At 42.3% G+C, this 24,523-nt stretch overlaps 1 protein-coding gene across 1 annotated transcript in view; it reads left to right on the top strand.

Moving 5' to 3' along the window:
* ACSL3 (acyl-CoA synthetase long chain family member 3) overlaps window positions 1-24,523 on the top strand; it is a 70,607-nt gene that overhangs the window by 23,252 nt on the left and 22,832 nt on the right. Inside the window, exons 2-3 of the mRNA XM_069574661.1 lie at window positions 14,150-14,566; window positions 24,206-24,383. Coding sequence (XP_069430762.1) covers window positions 14,189-14,566; window positions 24,206-24,383 — 556 coding nt within the window. The 5' untranslated portion in view covers window positions 14,150-14,188. The remainder of the gene's footprint in view (window positions 1-14,149; window positions 14,567-24,205; window positions 24,384-24,523) is intronic.

The following is a 24,523-nucleotide window of genomic DNA, read 5'->3' on the forward strand; positions in this document are numbered from 1 at the left end:
AGTAACAGCTGTGAGGTCAGATTTCACATTTTAAAAGTTGTTAAAGATTTTATTAATATTTGAAGTTTTAGACAGGAAAAATCTTTTTCAGCAAAGGAAGAGTGAGAATAAGTACAGGTAATAAATTAGCTTATATGTTAGAGTTAAAAATTTTCCTACAGTTGGGTCTGGGTGGTGTGTTTTTGTTTTTCCAGCAGTGCACACAGTAAGTGAATGTTAAAACCATTCTTCTGAAGCAGATGTGTAGGTTTCAGATTTTTATAGGATATTCGTATTGGGAGTCAGGGAAGCAAACACGTTCATCAGAGCCAGGGGCCTGCCTAAAGAAACACTTTACTGATTGCAAACCATAACTGGGGGCTGCATTTCCCGTTACAACTCAGTACAGCCTAGTTCTGGGAAGGAAGTCTTTCTTTCTGCCCTTTTGACCCCAGTTTCTCATTTCAAAATAAGTAATTTGGATAATTTATCAGGACTCTTTTGATTCTGTAGGAATGTGACTGCGACTTTTGTGGAAAGGAGAATATATAAGTAGTGAGGGCCTTTTTATCTTCCTTTCCCCCCTTTTAAACTAATAATAAAGTATTAGCTCTAGAGTTTAGGGAGTGTGGGGAATTAAAGTTCAGATGGGCTTTGGAGTCAAACATGTTGGTTAAAATTTCACTTCATCTGTTAGATGTGTCTTTGGACACAATCTGCTTGAAATTGGGTTTTTGTGACAATTAAAATGAGATGATACAAAGCTCCCTACACCATACTTCATTGCTTGATACTCAGAATTGCTTCTCATTTATTGCAAGTCGGGTGAAAATTATAGTTAGACTTCATGCCACCAAATACAGATTTTTGCTTTTCATCGCTGTGCAGTTCACTTACTTAAACTTTGTTAGAGATAAAATGCTAAGCTGAATATTTTTCCAGATATGAATAGTTATGTAGTCTGGATGCATATTTGGGTGTTGTAGGCTACAAGGAAGACAGAGAGAGGGGAATAGAATTGGGTGGTGGGCAAGGTTAACTAAGACGTCGGTTAATTGTCTGTGGGCATCACAATGCCCCCTCTGGAGCATTTTCTTGTCACCTTTTCTTGCTGTGTGGGTCACTCCCTCTGCCCCCAGTGAATTTGTAGGAGAATTTTCAAGTGTTGGGGTTCTTTCTCTGCTCTGGAAGTTGAAGTTTCCGATGTATTTTCTTGGTGGGGGTGAGTGTAGGCGCGTAGAAGACTGTATTGGCAGGGTGAACATAAGGGTTATTGGCCTGGTTCTTCCTGTGGCTGTGACAGGTCATGGATTCAGAGCAACTCCTGTTTCCACTGACAGTTCTCCAACTTGGGGAGGTTGATGGGTTGAGACACTGTTACATGGCATCTCTCCTGAGCCTGTGACATTGTTGTAGATGAACCATGTTCGAGCAGGCAGAACCGTGGAATATTATAGTGTGAAGGTAGTCCCTTTGACAGCCTGTGCCCCCTACCCCATAAATTCAGGCATTTACAGTTTTTTTTTTTTTTTTTTTTTACTGTTATTGAAACACGCTGTCTCTGGAAGCTTTTCATATGAGGATTTGTAGCTTTTTGTGGGGAGGGGGAGTTAATACAGGTTGCATGACTATGATATTATTAATACCCTTTGGTAACATAACATCAGAATTTCATATACTCCTAAAGCATACTATTTGAAGGTGATTTTGCAGGTGAGTATTAATCTCCATTACTTTATGTATAATTATTTTCATAACTCCAACTTCTGTCTTCTGTTTTCTGACAATTACTCATAATTCTGTCTGCCCTCCTTCTGCATCCACTCTAAGTCTCCTGTGTTCTTCTCAAATAATAGACACAGGGAAAGATTTCCTTTAACTTGATCATTATGAGTTTAAACAAAAGCTAAGTAAAATTATGTAAGATGTTAATAACTTATTTTGACATAATACAGTTGACCGTCTATATAGAATATTTTAAAAACATTTCAGGTGTTTGAACCTAACTAGGTATAATCACACAGTTTCACATTTAAAGATTTAGTGTTGACTAATCTTTCATTGCATAAATAATGATGATGCCACTTGCTTAGTCTGACTCTTTGCGACACCAGGGACTGTTTGCTGCCAACTCCTCTGTCCATGGGATTCTCCAGGCAAGAACACTGGAATGGGCTACCATTTCCTTCTCCAAAATACTGATAGGTCATCTTCTAAAGTTAAACTTGACTCATCTTGTTATTTTAATTAGCAGTTGTCCCTGGTGGCTCAGACGGTAAAGCGTCTGCCTGCAATGCGGGAGACCCGGGTTCGATTCCTGGGTCAGGAAGATCCCCTGGAGAAGGAAATGGCAATCCACTCCAGCACTCTCGCCTGGAAAATCCCATGGACGGAGGAGCCTGATAGGCTACAGTCCAAGGGGTTGCAAAGAGTCGGACACGACTGAGCGACTTCACTTCAACTTCACGAGTATAGTAAAGGTGGATGTTATTATAGTCTTCAAAGATTAACGCACTTTGACCAATCAGAGCTGCTTTCAATTTTTTTATAATTAGCATGGAATGTTGAAGTCCCTCTAGGTTAACTGCATGTACATATAACTTATTTTTAATGGCTGTATATCATCTACTCTGTGGATGTATAAGTTCTTTAACCATTCTTTGATTTTAAATTGTTTTCTGTTTTCAGTTCAAAAAAAAATTTTCAGATAATTTTCCTATCCAGTAGGATTTATTCAGCAGTTCAGGGTTTAGGCAGCATCCAGTCTAGCAGACAGAAAGGAGCTCCAAAAAGCTGTACAAAGCAGGAGATTTTTTCTTTTTCTCCCGGCAGATCACGTGGCATACAGGATCTTAGTTCCTGACTAGGGATTGAACTGTGTCCTCTGCAGTGAAAGTGCAGATTCTTGAGCACTGGACCTCTAGGGAAATCCCAGCAAGAGATTTTTATAGATAACAATAAGTGAGAGAAAGGAAATTATGCTGGGCATTTGCTGCTTGGTTCAAGAGGGTTACTTTCCTTTATATGGAGCAAAGGGTGGGAATGGAGCCGGGTCAAGTAACTTGTGCTGAGCAGTCAGGGCTGATTGGATGACAAATGCCTGCAGTTTCTGGGAAAGCTGAGCACAGAAACTTAGCCAGGTTGTACTTTGGTGACATGGGGTTTAGCATGAGCTACTCCATCTTGGGCCTAATCTGGTTACTTCCACAGTTTTTTGCCTTTGAAGCAGTACTGCCTACATCCTCTAAGCCTTGCCTTCCAACTGTACTGCTTACCATAATTCCTTGTTGTTGTACTCAGCTCTCCTTTTGTTCCTTGAATGCTAGAACCTCAGGCTTTCTATCACTCGGTACTCCTATCCTATCATGAGTCTTCGTGGTTTCAGTCTTTCCAGTACCACAGCTTTTCCGCTCCTTGGCCTCCTGTCTTTAAATGCTCTCATATTCCAGTCTGCCTCTGCTTCCCCTTTCTCAATTACTATATCTACACCTCCCCATGAGCAGTAACTAAACACCCTCAGCAATCCTAACTTAAGACATTCTACGCAGGCTGCTTACTACCGCCTGTGGTTCCAACTTACTCCTTTTTAGTACCTCAACTCCAACAATTCTATAACCCAAGCCAGGATCTCATTCTGCTGATCTGTTTCCTTCTCATAAACCTCTGCCTCCTCATGGTATTCCTTCTCAAGTTAAAATTCCCTTATCAGTCATTTTATTTGCTGCCTTCGAAATAGTCTTTGTTTCTTTGTCTCCCCCTGCCCGCTTTACCCTGTTGTGCTCTGGTGCTTGCCTGATAAAATCCCGCCGTTGGTCCATTCCGCTCTCCCTGGTGTGCATCCGCGCTCCGCCAGCTGACCCTGGCAGGGAAGCGCGCGGCTGCCGTGGCCGGTCTCACTGCGCATCCACGACTGCCGACACAGGCGGGCCTTGTGGGCTGCCGGTGAGCCTGCCGTCTCCTACTCCACTCGCCCTCCTGTTTTCCTAGATAACTGTCTTACATTTTTCTTTCTCAGTTTTCTAGTTGTTTCCTTTCTTTCTCCCTCTTAGCTGGTGTTGCTTCCTGTTACTCGGATCACAGAGAAGCACCCAGAAGACGATCTCCCACCAGCTCCTTCCCACCCACATGCCTTCCTGTTCCTGTCTGAGGCCAGCCTCTTCCACTTGGGTCCCATGCTCACCCTCTCTCCTACCCAAAGATGTTACTGTCTTCTGCACACAGTTGACCCTTGATATCTGTCATCTGCATCCGTGGATATGGAGAGCTGACTGTAGTGTGTCATTTTATGTAGACAGCTGGAGTATCCCAGGAGTTTCCTGGAAATGTTCCTCCTAGGATTCAGAGCAATGACTGTAATCCTTATCTTTCCTCTTTGGGGTCATAGCCATCACTGTCCTTGCAAGGTATACTATCTCTTACTGTACACTTTATTAGCCACCCTACACGGCCTGTGGGATCTTAGTTCCCTGACCAGCAATTGAACCTGGGCCCTGGCAGTGAAAGCATCAAGTTTGAGCCACTGGACTGCCAGGGAATTCCCGTGTCTCTTTATTTTTAAAACAAAAGGAATTGCTTTGTTCTGCCCTATTACTCATTTCTCTAATCCTCTTCCTAGAGATCTCTTCTTATTTTTTTTAACTGTCTGCAGTCGGGCTCTGATCTTTAACCTCAGGTCTTCTCAAGGTCAATAGTGACTTTCACATTGTCAAATCCAGTGTCTAATTCTCAGCCCTCCTCTTTTTTGGGGGGGATTAAAAAAAATTGTTGTTTTCCCTTGTGGCTCAGCTGATAAAGAATCTGCCTGCAAAGCAGGAGACCTGGGTTTGATCCTTGGGTTGCGAAGATCCCCTGGAGAAGGGAAAGGCTACCCACTCCAGTATTCTGGCCTGGAGAATTCCACGGACTGTATAGTCCTTGAGGTGGCAAAGAGTCGGACACAATTGAGTGACTTTCACTTGACTTTCTTTTCACTTCCTTTTTTGAAAATTGTAGTAATATATCACAATTTACCATTGTAATCACCTCTAAGTGTCTAGTTCATTGGCATTAAGCATATTAACATTGTTGTGCACCATCAGCTGTCTCCAGACGTTCCCATCATCCAGCAAACACAGCTTTCATTCCCTTGGCCCCTGGCAACTCACCGTCTCTGTGCCTTTGCAGATATAAGTCAGATATTTGTCATTTTGTGTCTGCCTTATTTCACTTAGCGTGATGTTTTCAGAGTATAACATGCATCAGCACTTCATTCTTTTTTAAAGGCTGAATAATACTTCATTGTGTGGCAATCACATTTTGCTTACACATTTGCCTATCTTGAATACTCAGCTTGTGGCTGTCTTTCAGCTGGTGTGAAATGCTGCTGTGAACTGTGGTATACAGGTATCTGTTGGAGTCCATGCTTTCAGTTCTTTTGGAAGTATACCCACAAGTGGAATTGCTGGATCGTGTTAACTCTGTGTTTAATTTTTTAAGGGACATCTGTTTTCAGCAGCAGCTGTGCCATTTTACGTTCCCACCAGCATCAGTAAGTGTTCCGGTTTCTCCACTCCCGCCTCCCGCCAGTGCTTGTCATGTTCTTTTTTTTTCTTCCTTTTTGAAAATGGATGTGAAGTCTCAACTCATTGGTGCCTTGGTTTACATTTGCTGATCGGTCCTCCTCGACTCCACCCTTCTGTTCCTCTGCAGCACTGGCTCCTCCTCACCTGCCCTCTCCTGGCCCTTCTACATGTTGGCATGCCTCAGGGCCTGCCATCTGCATGTGTTCTCACGTCTGAGGTCATCTCAGCCAGTCTCACAGTTGACATATCATAAATAGGCTGAGAATTCCCAAAGTTATCTCTCATCAAACAGAACTAGTTTGTTTTTGTTTTTTTTTGGGCCGGGGTGGGGGGGTGGGTTGCAGAATCTGCCCTCTTGCAGTCTTCCCTTCTCAGTAAATGCAGCTCAGTATTTTTTCGATGTCTCAAACTTCATTTGTCTCAAGACCCAAACTTCAGAGTCGCTTTTGACTCCTCTTTTTCTCTCTCACTGTATCCAAAGCTGTACCTTCAAAACAGAGTCAGAAGCAGGTCTTTTCTCACTGCCTCCTTCATCCCCATTCTGATCTCTGCCAGTATCATCATCCGATCCCCATCAGAGCCCCCGCAGCAGCCGCAGTCATCCTTTGCACAGTAGATCAGATGGTCTCACTCGTGCCAGCTCTGTTCTCATGGTGGTGCCAGCCCTGCAGGATCTGGTCCCTCTCAGCATCCTCTCCACCCTCATCTCCGCTCACTGTCCCCTTCCTCCCTGGGCTCAGCTAGAGTGCTCTTCTCCCAGGTATCCAGGTGACTGTCTACTCACACCCTGGGAGATGCCGCCTCTTACGTTTTATGATGCAGCGGTCGTCTGCTCTCCCGAATTTATTCCCTTGCACCTGCTTTGTTTTTCTCAGTAGCTCTGATTACCTCTTGGTATATAGTGATTTGTGCGTGGTCTGTTTGCTTCCCAGATTTTGTTTATGACTATGACTTCATCCTCTGAAAGAGTTCTGGGTGTGGAGTCTGTGTTCAATACTTGTTTGGCAAATGAATTATTGAATTCTTGTTTTTATGTGCTTAGTAAGCACTTGCTTTTCTGTAGAATAGTGTTCTGAATGTGGGATTGCCAAGCGTGTGTGTGTGTGTTTTAAATACTGCCAGATTACTTCAGTGCACTCTGGAGATTGTAGTCTTTTACATGTTTGTGAAACTATTGGATTGAAATTAGTATGCCTTCATTTGAATCTTGATTACAAGTTTAGGAGAACATATTGTCTGTATGTTTTAGCCATCTGCTTTTCCTTTTTTGGGCTTCTCTGTATGTGTTCTTTGCCCAGTTTTCCTTTTTATTGCTTGAATTAAAAAAAATTTTATTGAAATTCTTTGTATATCTTGTCATGGTATTTTTTTTCCCCATAAATCTCAAAATGTAGTTGATTTATAGTGTTTCAGGTGAAGAGCATAGTGATTCATTTATATATATTCTTTTTCAGATTTTTTTCCATTACAGGTTCAGATTCTTTCCCATTATAGATACAAGATATCGAATATATTTTACTGTGCTGTAGAGTAGGTCCTTGTATTTTTTTTGAACCTATTTGGTATATAGTAGTGTTTATCTGTTAATCCCAGATTCCTAATTTATCACCTCCCACCCTTTCCCCCTTGGTAACCATGTTTGTTTTCAATGTCTGTGAGTCTATTTTTGTTTTGTAAAGAAGTTCATTTGTATAATTTTTTTAGATTTTCCATATAAGTGATACATATTTGTTCCTTTTTGATCTTTTTAAATCGTGTTTCACCATAAAGAAATATTAAATCTTTAAAATTTATATATAATTCAGTTCAGTCGCTCAGTCGTGTCCGACTCTTTGCGACCCCATGAATCGCAGCATGCCAGGCCTCCCTGTCCATCACCAACTCCTGGAGTTCACTCAAACTCATGTCCATCAAGTCAGTGATGACATCCAGCCATCTCATCCTCTGTCGTCCCCTTCTGCGCCTGCCCTCAATCCCTCTCAGCATCAAGGTCTTTTCTAATGAGTCACCTTTTCACATGAGGTGGCCAGAGTATTGGAGTTTCAGCTTTGGCATCAGTCCTTCCAAAGAATACCCCAAACTGATCTTAATCTATAAGAATTGATAAGAAAATTTTGCAAACTGTGACTAGTGAAGGCCTTATCAGATATTTAAAGCAGCTGCTGCTGCTGCTAAGTCACTTCAGTCGTGTCCGACTCTGTGCGACCCCATAGACAGCAGTTCTCAAATATTAGTGTACATTAAAATCCCATGGTTGCTGTTTAAAACCGAGTCCACCAGTAGTTTTCAGCTTGTAGGTATTCGGAAGGTGAGAAAGGGAAAGATGGGTCTGAGGAATCTCCATTAAATATGCTCTAAGGTAGTTCTGCGGAGAAGGCAATGGCACCCCACTCCAGTACTCTTGCCTGGAAAATCCCATGGACGGAGGAGCCTGGAAGGCTGCAGTCCATGGGGTCGCTGAGGGTTGGACACGACTGAGCGACTTCACTTTCACTTTTCACTTTCCTGCATTGGAGAAGGAAATGGCAACCCACTCCAGTGTTCTTGCCTGGAGAATCCCAGGGACGGGGGAGCCTAGTGGGCTGCCGTCTATGAGGTCGCACAGAGTCGGACACGACTGAAGTGACTTAGCAGTTAGCAGTTCTGAGACTCCCTGGTGGCTCAGAGGTTAAAGCATCTGCCTGCAATGCAGGAGACCTGGGTTCGATCCCTGGGTTGGGAAGATCCCCTGGAGAAGGAAATGGCAACCCACTCCAGTTACTCATGCCTGGAGAATCCCATGGACAGAGAAGCCTGGTAGGCTACAGTCCACGGGGTCACAAAGAGTTGGACACGACTGAGCGACTTCACTTTCACTTTCACTAAATGGCACCCCACTCCAGTACTCTTGCCTGGAAAATCCCATGGATGGAGGAGCCTGGTGGGCTGCAGTCTATGGGATCGCGAAGTCGGACATGACTGAGCAACTTAACTTTCACTTTTCACTCTCATGCCTTGGAGAAGGAAATGGCAACCCACTCTGGTGTTCTTGCCTGGAGAATCCCAGGGACGAAGAGCCTGGTAGGCTGCCATCTCTGGGGTCGCACAGAGTCGGACACGACTGAAGCGACTTAGCAGCAGCAGCAGCAAGACAGTTCTGAAGGGTTGGTCCATGGACCACAGATAAAGGAGCGCTGCTGTGAGCCTGTCCCTGGTGTGGTGTGGTGTGTTAGCAGGGCTGTAGGCAGGTACATCCAAGAAACAGAACAGGGTCGAGAACTGAATCCAAGTGTGAACTGTAACTTATTATTGAAGGTGATGCTTTGGTTAATTGAGAAAATGATTTATTTAATAAATGGTTCAGATAGTTCATCTGAAAGAAAAAGTTAGCTTTCTCCCTTACACAATGGAGAAAAATAAACTCCATGTTGATTAAATATAAAGATTTTGCAAATACTAGAAAAAATATAGGGCATAGGGTGCCAGTGGTTTAATCCTGGCATGGATGAGGCCTTCTTAAACTAGGTTTGAAACCTCGACACTGTGAAGGAAAGATTAATAGACTTAATGGTTCAGGTTTGCTTTCTGGAAGGTGATCATCATATTCTGAGGTGTGGCAACATAATGCAGTAGCTGTGACTGGTTTCCTAATGTGGATGAAGAATGTGGCCATTCACATCAGTAAACAAAGGATGTTGCGGCCAGGAAGCCACAAGCCTCTGCAGCTGCCTGAACTGAGTCCTCAGGAGATTCAGGGCGGAGAACAACAGAATGCTGGCCCTAGACAGTTCAGGTGCATATCAAAGGAATGATTTCAGTGAGCCGGGCTCTTGCATCTTCCTATGCATAGAAAGGCACTAATAAATTCATTAACTTGGTGTTTGTTTTTTTCTTCAATTATCAGAAATCTTTTGATGTGCAACTACCTGGTTTGTTTCTGCAAAACTCATATATACCCTGGCTCCATCCTTCTCTCTCTGCAGCAGTCCTTCAGAGCTATCTGAGAGCCTGTCTCCTGGGCTTCAGTCCTCAGTATGTCTGCAGAATAAAACATAAATAAAACACTCGACTTTTTGGTTGTATATTCTTTTTATTTCAGTCAACACTAGTCTACATTTTCTATAGATACTTGAGCAGATAGGAAGGATGCAATTGACCTAAGTTTTGTTACCTAGTTTATCTAAAACACTGTAGAAAAGTCAAATGTCTTATTTGCATGTGACTGTTGCATCTAGGCTGCATTTGACACCACTTGCCTCTCTCCTCCCTTGACTTTCCTAACCCCGCCCTCTCCAAGTTCTCCTTCATTTATCTTTTCCTTGGGATTTCCCCTTCCTCAGTCTTGGCATTGGTTTCCCTCCAAAGTTTTCTGTTCTTGAACTTATCTTGGAGATCTCCTGTGTGTTCTCTTTGGGCAGCTCTGACTCCTTTTAACTTTCACAACTGGTGTGTTTGGATGACTCACAGACATCTTAAACCCATTATGTTCAGACTTGTATTCCCCTCCCTTGCCCGAGTCTTCCAGCCACTGACCAGCCTCTTCATTGTATTTCGGTCTCGGTTGAAGGCGCCACACTGTTTGCCCTCCTTTCGTTGCCTCTGCTATAACTTGCGGCTTTATTCTGCTTGCGATTTAGGTACAGAACCACCCTTGGGTATTAAAGCAGAAAGATTTCAGTTGTTAGAAAGGCTTCAGGCACAGCTGCCACCTTTGCCACCTTCTGGGCAGTTAGGAGCCAGGGATCCTAGCTGCTTGTTCCATGTCATACTCTACACAGCCTCCTGATCCGTGGAGGAGAGGATTATTTGTTATCTTCTATGTAATTTCCTTCCCTCCAGTTCCTACTGCCTTCAGGTTATCCTTGGTGTACAGTTTTTTTTCTAAGACTGTGTGTTTCTGTTCTTTGGAATGTAAACTAAGTTTCTTCCTCAGCATCAAAGGCCACAACAATTTGATCTTTAAAATTTGGGGTCCTTAATACCCTGCCCTCATCTCCTCATACCTACCCTGCTCTCCTGGGTGGTTGATTGTTTCCTGAACTTTTGGTGTTTATTCACGTTATATGTATCATCTATTCAAAATCTCTCTTCCTCTGTCCACACTTTGAAGATCATAGTAAATTACTGTTTGGGCCAAGAAGACTTTTCAGAAAAGGCCTGAACCCACCTCTTCCTTTTACTGTACTCTTCCTGAAACACTGCTTATTCTCAGTGATTAGTACTTACTGAAGTTTTTATAGTTTCAGCTCTTATATTTAGGTCTATGATCCGTTTTAAGTTAATTTTTTTGTATGGTATAAGGGGTTCATCTTTGTTATTTTACATGTAGCTGTCCAGTTGTTCACTGTTTGTTGAAGAGACTATTTTTTCCCTGTTGTGTTTTTTGCTGTCTCAATGAAAATCAGTTGTCCTAAGGTTTATTTCTGGATTCTCAGTTTTGTTCCATTAGTCTGCATGTCCTTTTGCTTGTAGCACAGTGTCTTGATTAATACTGCTTTGTATTAAGTTTTGAAATTAAGATGTGTGAGCCCTTTAACTTTGTTCTTTTTCAGAAGTTTTGGCTGTTCTGGCTAGTTTGATTTGATTTTTTTCCGTGTGAATTTTAGAAACAATTACTCTCTTAAGAGTAACAAACTCTCTTAAGTGAGCAGAGATTTTGATAAGCTTCAGTATTGAATCTGTACATCAGTTTGGGGAATGTTGCCATTTTAACAATATTAAGTCTTAAAATCCTTAAACAATGTTTTCTGTTTAGGTGTTTAGTATCTTTAAACCATTTTTTGTGGTTTTCAAGTTTTGTACTTCCTGTTATATCTCATCCTAGGTGTTTTTGAAAGGGTTGTAAAAAAAAGTTTTCTTACCTTCACTTTTCTTTATTCATTGCTAGTGTATAGAAATACAGTTGATTTTTTTAATATTTACCTTATGTCATGCGATCTTTTGCTGAATTCTGTTATGTTAGGTTTTCAGTGTATTCATCAGGATTTTCTATAATGCAGTCATATCATCTGTGGATAAAGGTGAAAAGTGAAAGTGAAGTCGCTCAGTCATGTCCGACTCTTTGCGACCCCATGGACACCAGGCTCCGCCATCCATGGGATTTTCTAGGCAAGAGTACAGGAGTGGGTTGTTATTAGTTTTTTAAAATCACAGTATTTTAAAATTCAAGATAGAAACATGCAGTATTAAATTTCAGAGTACTTAATGCGGTAACATCATTCTCCTAGGTTATTAAGTGCATCTGTTCTCTGCAGTTCTGGTATCCTGGAAGTGGTAGGGCCCTTGGTTTCATTGTACCACTTGTCTGTATGGAAACCTTCAGAGGCTCCCCATTCCCTTTCTGGCAGAAATCTAGATCCTTTGGACTCATTCTTTAAGGTACTGTCTAACACATTGTCAAAGAAGAGAGCTGGGAATGGTGAACAGAGCCCAGAGATGAGTTGGGAGTCTTTGGCTTCTCACAAAGTCTTTGGCTGCTTCTTTATGTGTGTGCAAATTCAGAGGGGTTCCCTACCTTGTAAAAATTTCAGAATTTGTGGTTTAATTTTTGAAGAATGGTTTCCTTTAGTTCTCTGAGCATAGTTGTAAAACTACTTTGATACCTTGTCTGCTGAGCCTGACATTTGGGGTCTCTCGAGGATTTCTGCTGCCTGTTTTCCCCCCGATGTGTGGGTCATAATTTTCTGTTGATTTGCATGCCTGCTAATTTTTTGTTGTAAATTGGACATTTTAGATATCTTGCAGCAGTTCTAAAGACTAATACCCCCCTCTCCTTTTCCACACCTCCCTGTGTTGTTTGCTTGTTTAGTGACTTAGCTGACCGGTTTTGGCGACGTTCACCTTTTCTGCAGTGGGTGTCCTCTGATGGTGCTCCTTCAGGGCCCAGCCTTGGGAACACATGCAGTTACTTGGAAGTACCCTCTTCAGGGGGTGACAGTACGGTTTTAGTAGGGCTCCCTTTAACCATCTGTCTCCATGACCTGCCTCTTTTGGCGCCACACCCAGCACATATTGTCCACTGCTAGCTAGTCGATTGCTTTCCCGTTTTGGACAAAGCCCTAGGCCCTAAGATGCCCCACAGTGTGTCCAGTTAGACTAGATGTTCTTTGTAGGAGTTGTGTTTGAGGCAGTCTTTGAGCTTCCCTGGCTCCAGGAAGGGTCTTCCTCGGTGTCTCTTCCATGATTTTGTTGAACTTCTCTGGATGCCAAACTTCCTTTTGGCATGTTTTCTATTGTGGACCTACCAGCTGCATCTTAGGTGCTCACAACCAGTGTCTCCATTGTTTTCTCCAGTGCCATAGAACTTGAACTTGTCTGTTTTGAGTTCCAGCTCAGTCAGTCCTAAGTTAGTGACTGCTAAGGGGCTCTGTATCCTTTCAGCCTGCTTCTCTGGCTTGTGGAGAACCTCTGTCCCACTGCTCCAGGGGCAGCACCTTGTCCTCTGCTCTTGAATGGGGTCCTGGCCTTGGCTGCAGCCACTGGTGTCTGGAGCTGCTCTCCCCCCGTCGACCTGATGAACCACAGTGCCCATGTTCGTGCTTTGCTGCATCCGCGGTAGATCTTCTGCCCTGAGCGGAGACGGGGCGGAGGGATTCCTTGGGGCTCTCGGCCACACTTTGCTGGAATAGAATTTCTGCAGCGTGGAGGTGAAGAGTGTCAGAAGTCACAGTCCTGGAGGTAGAGCTGGGTGGAGTAGTTGGTAGTTTGGTAACTGATAGTATCAGCTACCCGCGGTACGAAGGCTGCATCCTCTGCCTAGCGCCCTTCTTCCCCAGTTGGCTCAGGTATCACTGGCCAGAGAGGCCCTCCTGCGTCCTAGAGCGGCCTCTGCGGCCTTGCCTGGTCACCTCGTGTTTCCCTGACTGGGCTCACTCTTTCCTCATGGGGTTTCTCACCCACCACCTGGCGCTAGTTGTCTTAAACTCTCCCAAGGAATGTATCTGCTCCATGGGAGGAGAGGCTTAGGCTCTTTCCTTCTCCGTACCAGTCCCTGACTTAACACATGGAAGATTCTCAGTAAATCAGAGAAATGCAGCATATAAAATGATCAAAGTCAGCTGCCTTCTTGCTTTATAATGTAACCTGTCTAAAGTGAAAAATATCTAGAATCTCTGTGGAAAGGGAATTTCATGCGGTTGGCTAACTCCAGTTGCTTGCGGCTGCCTGGAGTGAGACAAGGGGGCGCCCTGGGAAAGAAAGAGTGGCTCCAGGGGCCGGGAGAGAGGAGAATGTGGCTTTTGTACTGTGTTTGCCATCCTGAATGTAATGGGACCCTGAAGAACAGGAAGTGGGTGCAGTGTTGGTCTCCATCTTGTTGTAGGTCCGCTGGCTTGCTTTCTCCTCACCACTGGGAAGTCTTTGTGGTTACCTGGGGTTAGGTTGGAAAAGCCACCTGTTTACAGAATGATGTGGGAGCTTTTCTGTAGAAATTCCATGGTTAATAGATAATGGCACAAAATGAGTGTCCCACAAATAGCAGGAGTGGACAGTATGTTGCTGGCAGCCAGTATCCCAGCAGCTGCTTATGGGGGGTGCGGGGGAAGTCATCTGCCTAACTAATGTGAAGACTTTCCCTTTAAAATTATTGGAGAATGATTTTTGACCAATAACTTTCTTTTTTTTCCTTCTAGAGTCTTACAGAAAGCTGTTAATTCTCCTTTTTGAACACTATGAATAACCACGGGTCTTCAAAACCGTCTTCCATGAAGCTGAAGCACACCATCAACCCCATTCTTTTGTATTTCATACAGTTCATAATATCACTTTATACTATTTTAACATACATTCCATATTATTTTTTGTCTGAGTCAAGACAAGAAAAATCAAACCGAACTAAAGCAAAGCCTGTAAATTCAACACCTGACTCTGCATACAGATCTGTTAACAGCTTGGATGGTTTGGCCTCCGTATTATACCCTGGATGTGATACACTCGATAAAGTTTTCATGCATGCAAAAAACAAATTCAAGGACAAAAGACTCTTGGGAACACGTGAAATCCTAAATGAGGAAGATGAAGTGCAACCAAATGGAAAAGTTTTTAAAAAGGTAATGTGATCTTTCACGGCCTTTGAATTGGCTCTGAATTAAGAAATGGTGGCAAGGGACAAATGCGACCTGCTTCTAGTGGAATTTGCTGACGTGGCAGGAGAAATAGAGGTACAAGGGACTAGACTGCACTGTTCCCTTTCTGTACCCCTGGTTTCGATTTGTTCTGAATTTTACAAAGATATTGAGTGTGGAGCACTTCTGAGCCACCTAAGTGTCTATAAGACTTGGAATAGAAGGTCTAGGGCAGTTTGGGTTTGAAACTGTATTCCCTGGTAGTTCCAGAAGCACCTGTGTGCTTGAGATTGCTCTGGGTTTTGGGGTGTGACCTGCTTTTTATGATTATAACGTAAGTTCCATTGGATGTTTAATGTCTTGGTACTTTGGTTGTGACAAATGCCTTGTTTTTTTCTTCTGGAGAATTTCTTTTCACAAATATTAAGCCATCCGTTATTGATTTGAAAACAGAGGATAAGACCTCCTTTACTAGCAGTGTCACATAGTGGCTCAGAGCCCGGACTCCAGATCCAGGCTGTGGGTGGAAACCTTGTCCTTGCCACCCACCAGCTGTGTGTGACTTTGGAAAAGCTACGTAACAAGTTTGCCTCAGGGTCTTTATCTTTCACATGGAAGTAATGATATTTCCTGACATTTTATTAGCATTCCTGATGAGCCAGTCTGCTTTAAGAGCTTTACATTTGTCAGCTTAGATAAGACTTAAAAAGGCCCCACGGGTTAGTGTGATGGGGGTGTCCCTCCTTTACAGATGATAGCTCTGAGGCACAGAGAGGCCACTTGCCCAAGGGCATCACGGCTGGCAGGGCCGCCCCTGGGACCAGAACCCAGGCTGACTAGCTCTGTGCTCCTTAGACTAATCCCAGCTCAGAGCTCCTGAGAGAATCGACAGAAAGAACGTGGGAGAGATTTTGTGTGTGTGTGTGTGTGTGTATGTGTATATGTTCTATATGTGTGTGTGTGGAACAGTTTGTGGTGTCTAGTGTAAATGCTGTAGCTTCCGTTATCATTTGGGAATTCACTGGGCAGAACTGTATGAGTGACTAAAGAACCATGGCGCAGCCGCTGTGAAGAATAGAAATGGCGTGAAAATGCTGTTTATAAACTCAGGTGCGTGTTTTTCTTATAAACTGTTCTTGAAGCTCTGGTAGGTGAAAATTGAAGATAAAGTTTTTTTTAGAGTCAGTAAGATGATCTGCAGTTAGTTGAGAGTTTGGCTAGGTTATAGGTTTAATACCTGTGTAGGTGAAGTTGTTTTTCTCTTAACTACCTTTTCCAATTACATCCTGACTCCAGCTGCCTTTTTTTCTATTGGTCATGAAGGAAGTACCAGATCTTGGAGGAGAGTCCAAGTAACCACAGTGATGGAATGAGATGCTCGCGTTTCCTCCTGTTACTGCAGAATGTGCGTGTGTGTGTGTGTGTGTGTGTGTGTGTTGTTGTTTTACTTAATGTATAGGGAAGGGGTGGTGGTGGGGTTGAGAATGATATTGTTTTACTTAATGGTCCATGAATTTTACCACACAAATTCTAGTCATCTTCGAAACATAATGGAGATGTCAAGCAAGTTAATATCAGTAAGTCCTAGAAATTAAAAAACTCCATTTTAACTCTGGACAACAGAATCTGTATGTGTTCCGAACCGTCAAATAGACTGATATTTTATCTGCTTTTATATGGAACAGTCCTGACTTGTACTTGTTACTCAGACATTAACAGTGCCCCCTTAAATTCTATGTTCACTCTACTTTTAAGGCATTTTTCATATTTCTTTTGCTGACTTAGTTTTTTGCCTCACTTAAATGATTTTTTTGGGGGGAGGGGGTGCTAAGTTGAAATCTAGCTGTGGTTAGTTAACGGCACATTTCGAGAAATTGAAGTCATATGGTTAAACATGTCTGATTACTCATCTCTAGCCTATAGATTATAATTTGCAAAATACTTTATTATAGTGTTGTTTGATTTTTGTCATATTTAGTCACTACTTTTTATGGTTATACGTACCATCATCCTTCATTCTGTCTTTGCGAGATCTGGTAGTTATAAAAGGTAATGAAAACACCTTTTAAGTGCTGAAGTTTTTCACTCTGCCTTCTTTTTCTGTGCTTTTTGTATCTAAAATAAACATTCACTTTCGTCCTTTGACAGCTCCTACTGCTATTTGAATTCAAAGATAGGATTCTCTTACTTTTAATGTAGCATATATCACAGAAATCCTATCTTAGCAGAAAGCTTTATTTTTCTTGTCTCCCCCACACACCACATGCGTTCTATGGAGTTAGCACTATTTTTCAGTCATTCAGCACTCACAGCAGCAAACTAGTTCCCAAGTATTTGAAAAGGAGAAAAATATGGTGAATATGAAATTCTTCTTAATTCAAGTATCTGTATAATTAGGACAAGATAAACTCCTGGAGCTATCATAGTTGTTCCTTAAATGTGGCCGGATAACCCAGTGGTCACAAGCAAAGTTGTTACGCCTTGCGCATGTTTTTGTATGTGTGTTTGTATGTATGTGTGAGTGTTACGTCGTTCTTTTTCTCCCTCCTGGTGCATTTGTATTCATTGTTTATTCAACAGAGAAATATTTTGAACTCCAGTAAAAGAGTTAGAAGTCAAGAAAAAGTATTTTCAGTTAACAGTTTTTTCTGTCTCTACTACGTTGCTGTCTGGGGGTCTAACACTGACATTTGCCAATGAATTTGCATGTGATTCATCAAACTTTTTCCAAAAGCCTTTATATAAACTTTGATATAAAAAATACATAATATTTCTTCTTATTTGAAATTAGGCTCATTGGGAAAGTGAAAGTGAAGTCGCTCAGTCGTGTCTGACTGTGGCCCCATGGACTGTAGCTTACCAAGCTCCTCTGTCCATGGGATTTTTCAGGCAATAGTACTGGAGTGGATTGCCATTTCCTTCTCCAGAGGATCTTCCCGACCCAGGGATTGAACCCGGGTCTCCCGCATTGTAGACAGATGCTTTTACTGTCTGAGCCACCAGGGAAGTCCCATTGGGAAAGTAGGTTTTGTGTATCATAAACGAAGCAAATATTTTCTGATACCTTTCTCAAGAAGCTGTGCTATACCGCGGATTAGCCGAGACTCTAGTTTCTGTTGGTCTGCATTGCAACTGTGGGTCTGCACGCTGGACAGGGGTATTTCCCCTGTGTCTTAAACTAGGCTCCCCCCACCCCCACCCCTTGGTTTCTTATTTAACAGCCATTGTCTTGCAGCTGTAGCAGAGCTGGCTATGAAGGAATAGTGGCAAGGGGACCTTTCACAGCCTGCCCTTCCGTGGAAGAGTAGAGTTGCTTAGGCAGTGTGGCCTTTGCTCAGAGTTCTTACTGAGAGTGGGAAATATTTTTGCTGAAGTGTATCATCATTTAATAGTTTCCATATTTGAAGATAATCTTATGTTGGAAAAGAAAGCTAATGATGAGCAATATCCAAAAGTTGTCTCCCTATTTTGGGAGACTGAGCTTTGGGAATTAACCCTAGGCTGTACCTGGCATGGTTAAAACAAAGATACTGAAACCTTCATTTCAAATCTATGAACTCTGAAGCTTGGTTTTCATTTTATCTTACCCATTTGTTTTGAGCTCCCAAGGGAAGGTAAGTGGAAGAAAAGGTCGTGATGATGATTCTGCTATAGTTTTGGCCATGATAGTGTGGGCATATTACAGTAGTGTGGGCAAGCTGATACTGTCAGCTTCACCAAGACAGGTCTCTGGGGGGATGAGTAGAAGAACAGAAGGCAGAGAAGCAGAGGCTGCTGTGTCCTTGAGGCCCAGCAAGCTTGTCCAGGACTGTTGTGCTGTCATTCTGAGTCTCAGTACGGTCTTATAAAGCTGTGGCCGAGTGAAGCATGTGGAACCAGTGTTGGTAGCTCCTGATTTCAGACTTGCTGAAGCAAGTGCTTGTAGTGATGTTTTTTGAAATTAATTAACAATGAAATGATGATTTTCTGGAACAGTTTTTTTTTTTACAGTGAAACAGAAAACATGAAACCAGCTTAAACATTTAGTGATCTAACTACCAGAGACACTTTACATTTTTTCCCTATATGTTTTACATACCTTCGAAGAAAGTAGAAGGAATTATGCAGTCATAGTGCTTAGAAAGAGAAGTTTCACTGTGTTACTTCCTCTGAATTGTTCAAAAAAGATACTAGAAATACTCATTTCTGTTCTTAGGAGTTGACTTAGCTTTTTTTCCTCTTAGTGCCTGCTTTTGTGTTATTTCATTCTTGAGTCACATTTTTATCCTGTTTGCACATGTATGACTTTTATTTTTGACTTATTAGGATATTTACATGCTTGATTTATATAAAGAATAATGGCTGATCTCTTGGTCAGAATTTGTGGTTGGTTATTGTATTAATACTCTCCCCAGCCAGAAGTCTTGATTTTCCTTTCCACACTAGCTCCTCACCCTGTCATTGCCATTTATTAAAGGCTCTCCTGTGTACCAGGTGGCTCAAGGTGAAACCCAGGAGTCTGATTCTTTTTTCATTTCCCTCCTCACTGCTCTTTCCACTCCCGCCCCGCCCCCTCCTTTCTTTTATGCAAGTCTTCTGCTTCCACTCTGGCCTCTACTATTATGCAGTCCATTCAAACACAGACCTTTTACACTTGTTAGTCAGGCCGCCTTACTCGCCTGCTCAATAACACCCCAACTCCTTTTTGTAGTGCAATTGGAGTGTGTGGTTTAGTGCTTAAACTCTGGAGTGAGTCTGCCTGGATTCGTATTCTAGTCTGTCACTTAATAGCTGTGGGATTTGAGCAAATTATGTTTATTCTCTTGATGCTTCAATATTCCCATCTGTAAAATAGGGATAATAATAGTCACTATCTTAGAATTCCTGTGAGTATTATTTGCAGTATGCCTAGCACATGGTAAACACTAGTTGAGGTTAGCTGCCTTCTTATCATCATGGTTATCACCAACTGTCCAGATCTACTGAATATTTTCACTCTCTCTGGCTCCCTCACAATAATTTCTTTAGAATGATGCTCATTTGCAGAGAGAAATGTAAACTTAGTCAAAGGTAGGAAGTATATACTTTTGAAATACCTCTATTCTGCATGGTTAAAGTAAAAGTTTTAATGCTGATAAAGATTAAACTCAGCTACCTGAAAAGTTAATTTTTATAGACTGTCTCATTCTCCAGGGCCCTGACTGGTTAAGTATTGTGTGATTTTGTTTTATAGCATGTTCTGTATCTTATCTCCATTATATTTTTATAGTTCTCTTTTGAGATAAGAGGCCTTCCTCATCAGCATGATCCAGGCATCTAATTTTATAGGTTCCTGAACAAAAGTAAATTCCTGATTTCCTGTGGCTCTGGCAGCAACAGTTTGAATGATAGCACTGATGTTTACTTGTGTGTATGTCACACCTGTCACAGAGTAAGAATACAGCCAATCAACTGTGAGAGAGCAAAGTGACTGGAGGGATCCTTTAGCCCTTGAGTAGGTTTACAGATGAAGAAACTGCTCAGACTCCGTGGTACACTAGTTGTGTATTTTCCTGACTCAGGACAGTCAGACATGTTTATGTCTCGTGGGTCACAGAAAAGAATATTTGAGGTGGGAGTACCGGACGTATATGATTGAAGGATGATCAGAACAAAAGAAGCCGTGGAAGTTAAATGATCAGGTGCATATAGACTTTTTAAAAAAGAAATCTTTTAGAAAATGAGTCTTCTGGAGGAGAGGTGGAAGACTCCAAGGCCCAGAGTGAGCTGAAGTTGTTCGGTTGCACCAGTTCTTTCCACACATTTAGCAAATAATTGCTGGGTGCCCGGTATGTGCTAATAGTGGCCTAGGCACTGGAAGACACTACTGAGCAAGACACACAGGTTACTCTTCTCTGGATCCTACGTTTGTATGGGAGGAAGAGAGATGATAAGTAAGAAGGTAACAGATTTAATTGTAAAGAAATAAAGCTGATTGGAGATCAGGGGTAGCCTCTCCGAGTCAGTGATGGCCTAGCGGAGGCCTGAAGGACACGGAGGAGCTAGCTTTGTGAAGATCTGGTAGGAACCCTCTCTGCAGTGGGACAGGATGGTGCAGTGGCTCTGAAGTAGAAATGAACCCAGCTGGGTGAAGCGTGAGGGTGCAGAGCTCATAGTGGCACTCAGACCGGAGACTGAGTGCCTCCTTACCTTTTGTGTCCCAAGCACCTGTCTTGCCTCATCCTGGTTCCCGCGCTGCCTGTTCGAAGGACAGAAAGGACAAAGTTGTATTTATAGGCAGTGAGTCAGGACAGAGGGTTTGAGACGGGCCCAGAGACACTGCCAAAGTCTGGGGCCCTTAGGACTTTGTAAGGCAGACTGTGGTGTTCTGATTCCATTCCTACTGGAGAGGCAGAACACTTGCAGGGCAGTACGTGGACTTACATTTTTAAAAACTCACTACTGTAGGGAGAAGGAGCTAAAGAGGAATAAGAGTGGAAGTTGGCCAGTCAGCATTCATTAGTTCAGGAGAGATGGGCTAGGATGACAGGGTAAGATGGAGGAAGTGACTGTTTTGAGGGGAGTATCAGTTAAAGTCATCCTTAGTTGAATATTCAAGTGAAAAAGTAGCTTGGATATCCAAGTACGAGTCAGGACTAGAGATGGCAATTTAGGAAGCTCTTCAGAGTCCTAGTGAGTCGGATTACCTTCAGGGACATTTCAGCCACTGTCATACCCTGGGGACTGCAGACTGTGTGTGTACATGTACGGTATTGAACTTGGTGGTAGGAAAGCGAGGGAGTTTCTGTTTAATTTCTAATTTCTCAGTGGAGTGTGAGATAGTGTCATCAGGTGGAAATGGAGAAGGGAGAGAGGAAGAGTGGAGGACATTTGAGTAGAGGGGTTTCAGACAGGGTGAGAAAATGAATATGCCAGGGAAATGCAGTAGGATTGCTGGATGGTGAGATTTGTGATCCTGGATTTTAAAAGTTTGTTATTCCTCAGCAGTTCTCAACAGTATAGGCAGGGGATAGGATAATTTAACCTCCAGGTTGGACTAACCGTAGGGACCAAGTTAGGATCAGAAGCCTTTTCTAGCAGAAATTAGATAAAATTACAGTGTAGGGAGAGTCCCTTAAATATAATCTTTATGGGAAAGATCACTCCTAGAAAATTCAGTGGTTTAAAGAATTAAATTCAGAATTCCCTTACACTTGAATTAAACTCTTAGCTTGATTTCTTTGCAGCATCTTTTGAGTTTATATATTTCGGTCATATATCTAGTACTTTTTCAGAGCACATATATTCTCTGAAACTTATGAAACTCATTTAGATCTAGAACCTAGGAGGTAGCTCATAGGCTTATCTTTGGAGTGTGAAATTCTTAAAAATTATAATTCTATTCCTACACATTTTGGTCAGATTCTCATCTGCTTTCTCACCCCCAGAGAGCTCCTTTTGAAGTCACTGGAGCTCCTTGTGCTGAGCATTTCATGGGGGGAGGGTGCAATGAGTTTGGGACTACTAAAGTTAAACAAGTATCTTAATTTCAGTTGCCTTAACCACCAAGTTCAGTTCAGTCGCTCAGTTGTGTCTGACTCATTGTGACTCCATGGACTACAGCATGCCAGGCTTCCCTGTCCATCATTAACTGCCAGAGCCCACTCAAACTCAGGTCCATCGCATCAATCATCCAACCATCTCATCCTCTGTCGTCCCCTTCTCCTCCTGCCCTTGATCTTTCCCAGCATGAGGGTCTTTTCCAGTGAGTCAGTTCTTTGCATCAGGTCGCCAAAGTATTGGGAATTTCAGCTTCAGCATCAGTCCTTCCAGTGAACATTCAGGACTGATTTCCTTTAGGATGAACTGGTTGGATCTCTTTGCAGTCCAAGGGACTCTCAAGGGTCTTCTCCAACACCACAGTTCAAAAGCATCAATTCTTTGGCACTCAGGTTTCTTTATAGTCCAACTCTCACATCCATACATGACTACTGAAAAACCATAGCTCTGACTAGATGGACCTTTGTTGGTAAAGTAATGTCTCTGCTTTTTAATATGGTGTCTAGGTTGGTCATAGCTTTTCTTCCAAGAAGCAAGCATCTTTTAATTAATTTCATGGCTGTTGTCACCATCTGCAGTGATTTTGGAGCCCTCCAAAAACAGTCTCTCACTGTTTCCATTGTTTCCCCATCTATTTGCCATGAGTAATAGGACCAGTTGCCATGATCTTTGTTTTCTGAATGTTGAGTTTTAAGCCAACTTTTTCACTCTCCTTTTTCACTTTAATCAAGAGGCTCTTTAGTTTTTCTTCACTTTATGCCATAACGGAGGTGTCATCTGCATATCTGAGGTTATTGATATTTCTTCTGGCAGTCTTGATTCCCACTTGTGCTTCATCCAGTCCAGCATTTGCTGTGAATATAAGTTAAATAAGCAGGGTGATAATGTATAGCCTTGATGTACTCCTTTCCCAGTTTGGAATCAGTCTGTTGTTCCATGTCCAGTTTTAACTGTTGCCTCTTGACCTGTGTACAGATTTCTCAAGCGGCAGGTCAGGTGGTCTGGTATTCCTATCTCTTGAAGAATTTTCCAGTTGGTTGTGATCCACACAGTCAAAGGCTTTGGCATAGTCAAAGCAGAAGTAGATGTTTTTCTGCCATAAACTATACAGTCCATGGAATTCTCCAGGCCAGAATACTGGAGTGGTTAGCCTTTCCCTTCTCCAGGGGATCTTCCCAACCTGGGGATCTAACACGGGTCTGCCGCATTGCAGGCAAATTCTTTACCAGCTGAGCCACATGGGAAGCCCCTTATCCATCAAAGAATTTATTTCTCAAGTCCAACTTGGAATTGGACGCTAGAGGGCAGTATTCAACTGTTTTTCCATTTTTATATTCATCCAACCTGCTTATTTCTATTATTGAAATGCATTTTTGAAAATGAATATGGTTAGGTGGTTTTAAGGTGTGTGAGACATATGTTAATGACACAGGCATGTTTGGGAACTGTCCATGTATTTTTGCAGCAAGAGTAGCTTTCTGTCTAATCTGTGTAAAATTAGGAATTTATGGTTTGATCTAAGTTGGAGAAAATTCCTAAAGACACTTGAAAGGGGATTTCTACTAAGGTAAGACTTGATGTTACCTGCACAAATGAAATGATGAAAGCCCTGCTGAGCCAGTGAGTATTCTCCAGAGGGACTTTGGTGACTAGTATAGCTACACCCTGCCTGGCTGTATCAATGGAGACTTGTCTTATCAATACTTTGTGTATCCAGAATTAGTTACAGCAGTTCAAATTGAATGGCCATAAACATTTCTGTTAGCTTGGGTCTGGCCAGTGTCTGTTTGTGAATCATATTGTACTGTCTGATATTGAAATCCAATAATTTTTAAGTAGTAGAACTTATTGTTAAAAGAAAAACAATTGCCCGAATGATAAAAATTTAGCAGAAAATTTGCATTGTCATAGAAGATAACCACAAAACAGCTAATTTTCAAAATAGTTTTCCCTTGAAACTTGCTTTCTAGCTTTGTTAGAACTAAATAGTTTATATACAGACATAACTTTCTGTTGAAATTTGGAACACATCCTGGCATCCTTCTGGAGATTAATACTTTGATGATTGAAAGCTCTTTGTGTGTGTGTTTTTGTTTGTTTTATCAGGTTATTCTTGGAAGCTATAATTGGCTTTCCTATGAAGATGTCTTTGTGAGAGCCTTTAATTTTGGGAATGGCTTACAGATGCTGGGTCAGAAGCCGAAGACCAACATCGCCATCTTCTGTGAAACCAGGGCTGAGTGGATGGTCGCTGCTCAGGCCTGCTTCATGTATAATTTTCAGCGTACGTGGGCTTCCTTACCTTCTCGAAGCATGGACCTAGTGTTGTGGGAGAGATGATGCTTACTATTTATGATAAGTATTTCCTCCTGAGATAAAATTCTGATGTTAATTTTCACCTTTGTTACAACTTAAGACATACTG

This window comes from Ovis canadensis, chromosome 2 (assembly GCF_042477335.2).
Source record: "Ovis canadensis isolate MfBH-ARS-UI-01 breed Bighorn chromosome 2, ARS-UI_OviCan_v2, whole genome shotgun sequence".
Classification (NCBI taxonomy): domain Eukaryota; kingdom Metazoa; phylum Chordata; class Mammalia; order Artiodactyla; family Bovidae; genus Ovis; species Ovis canadensis.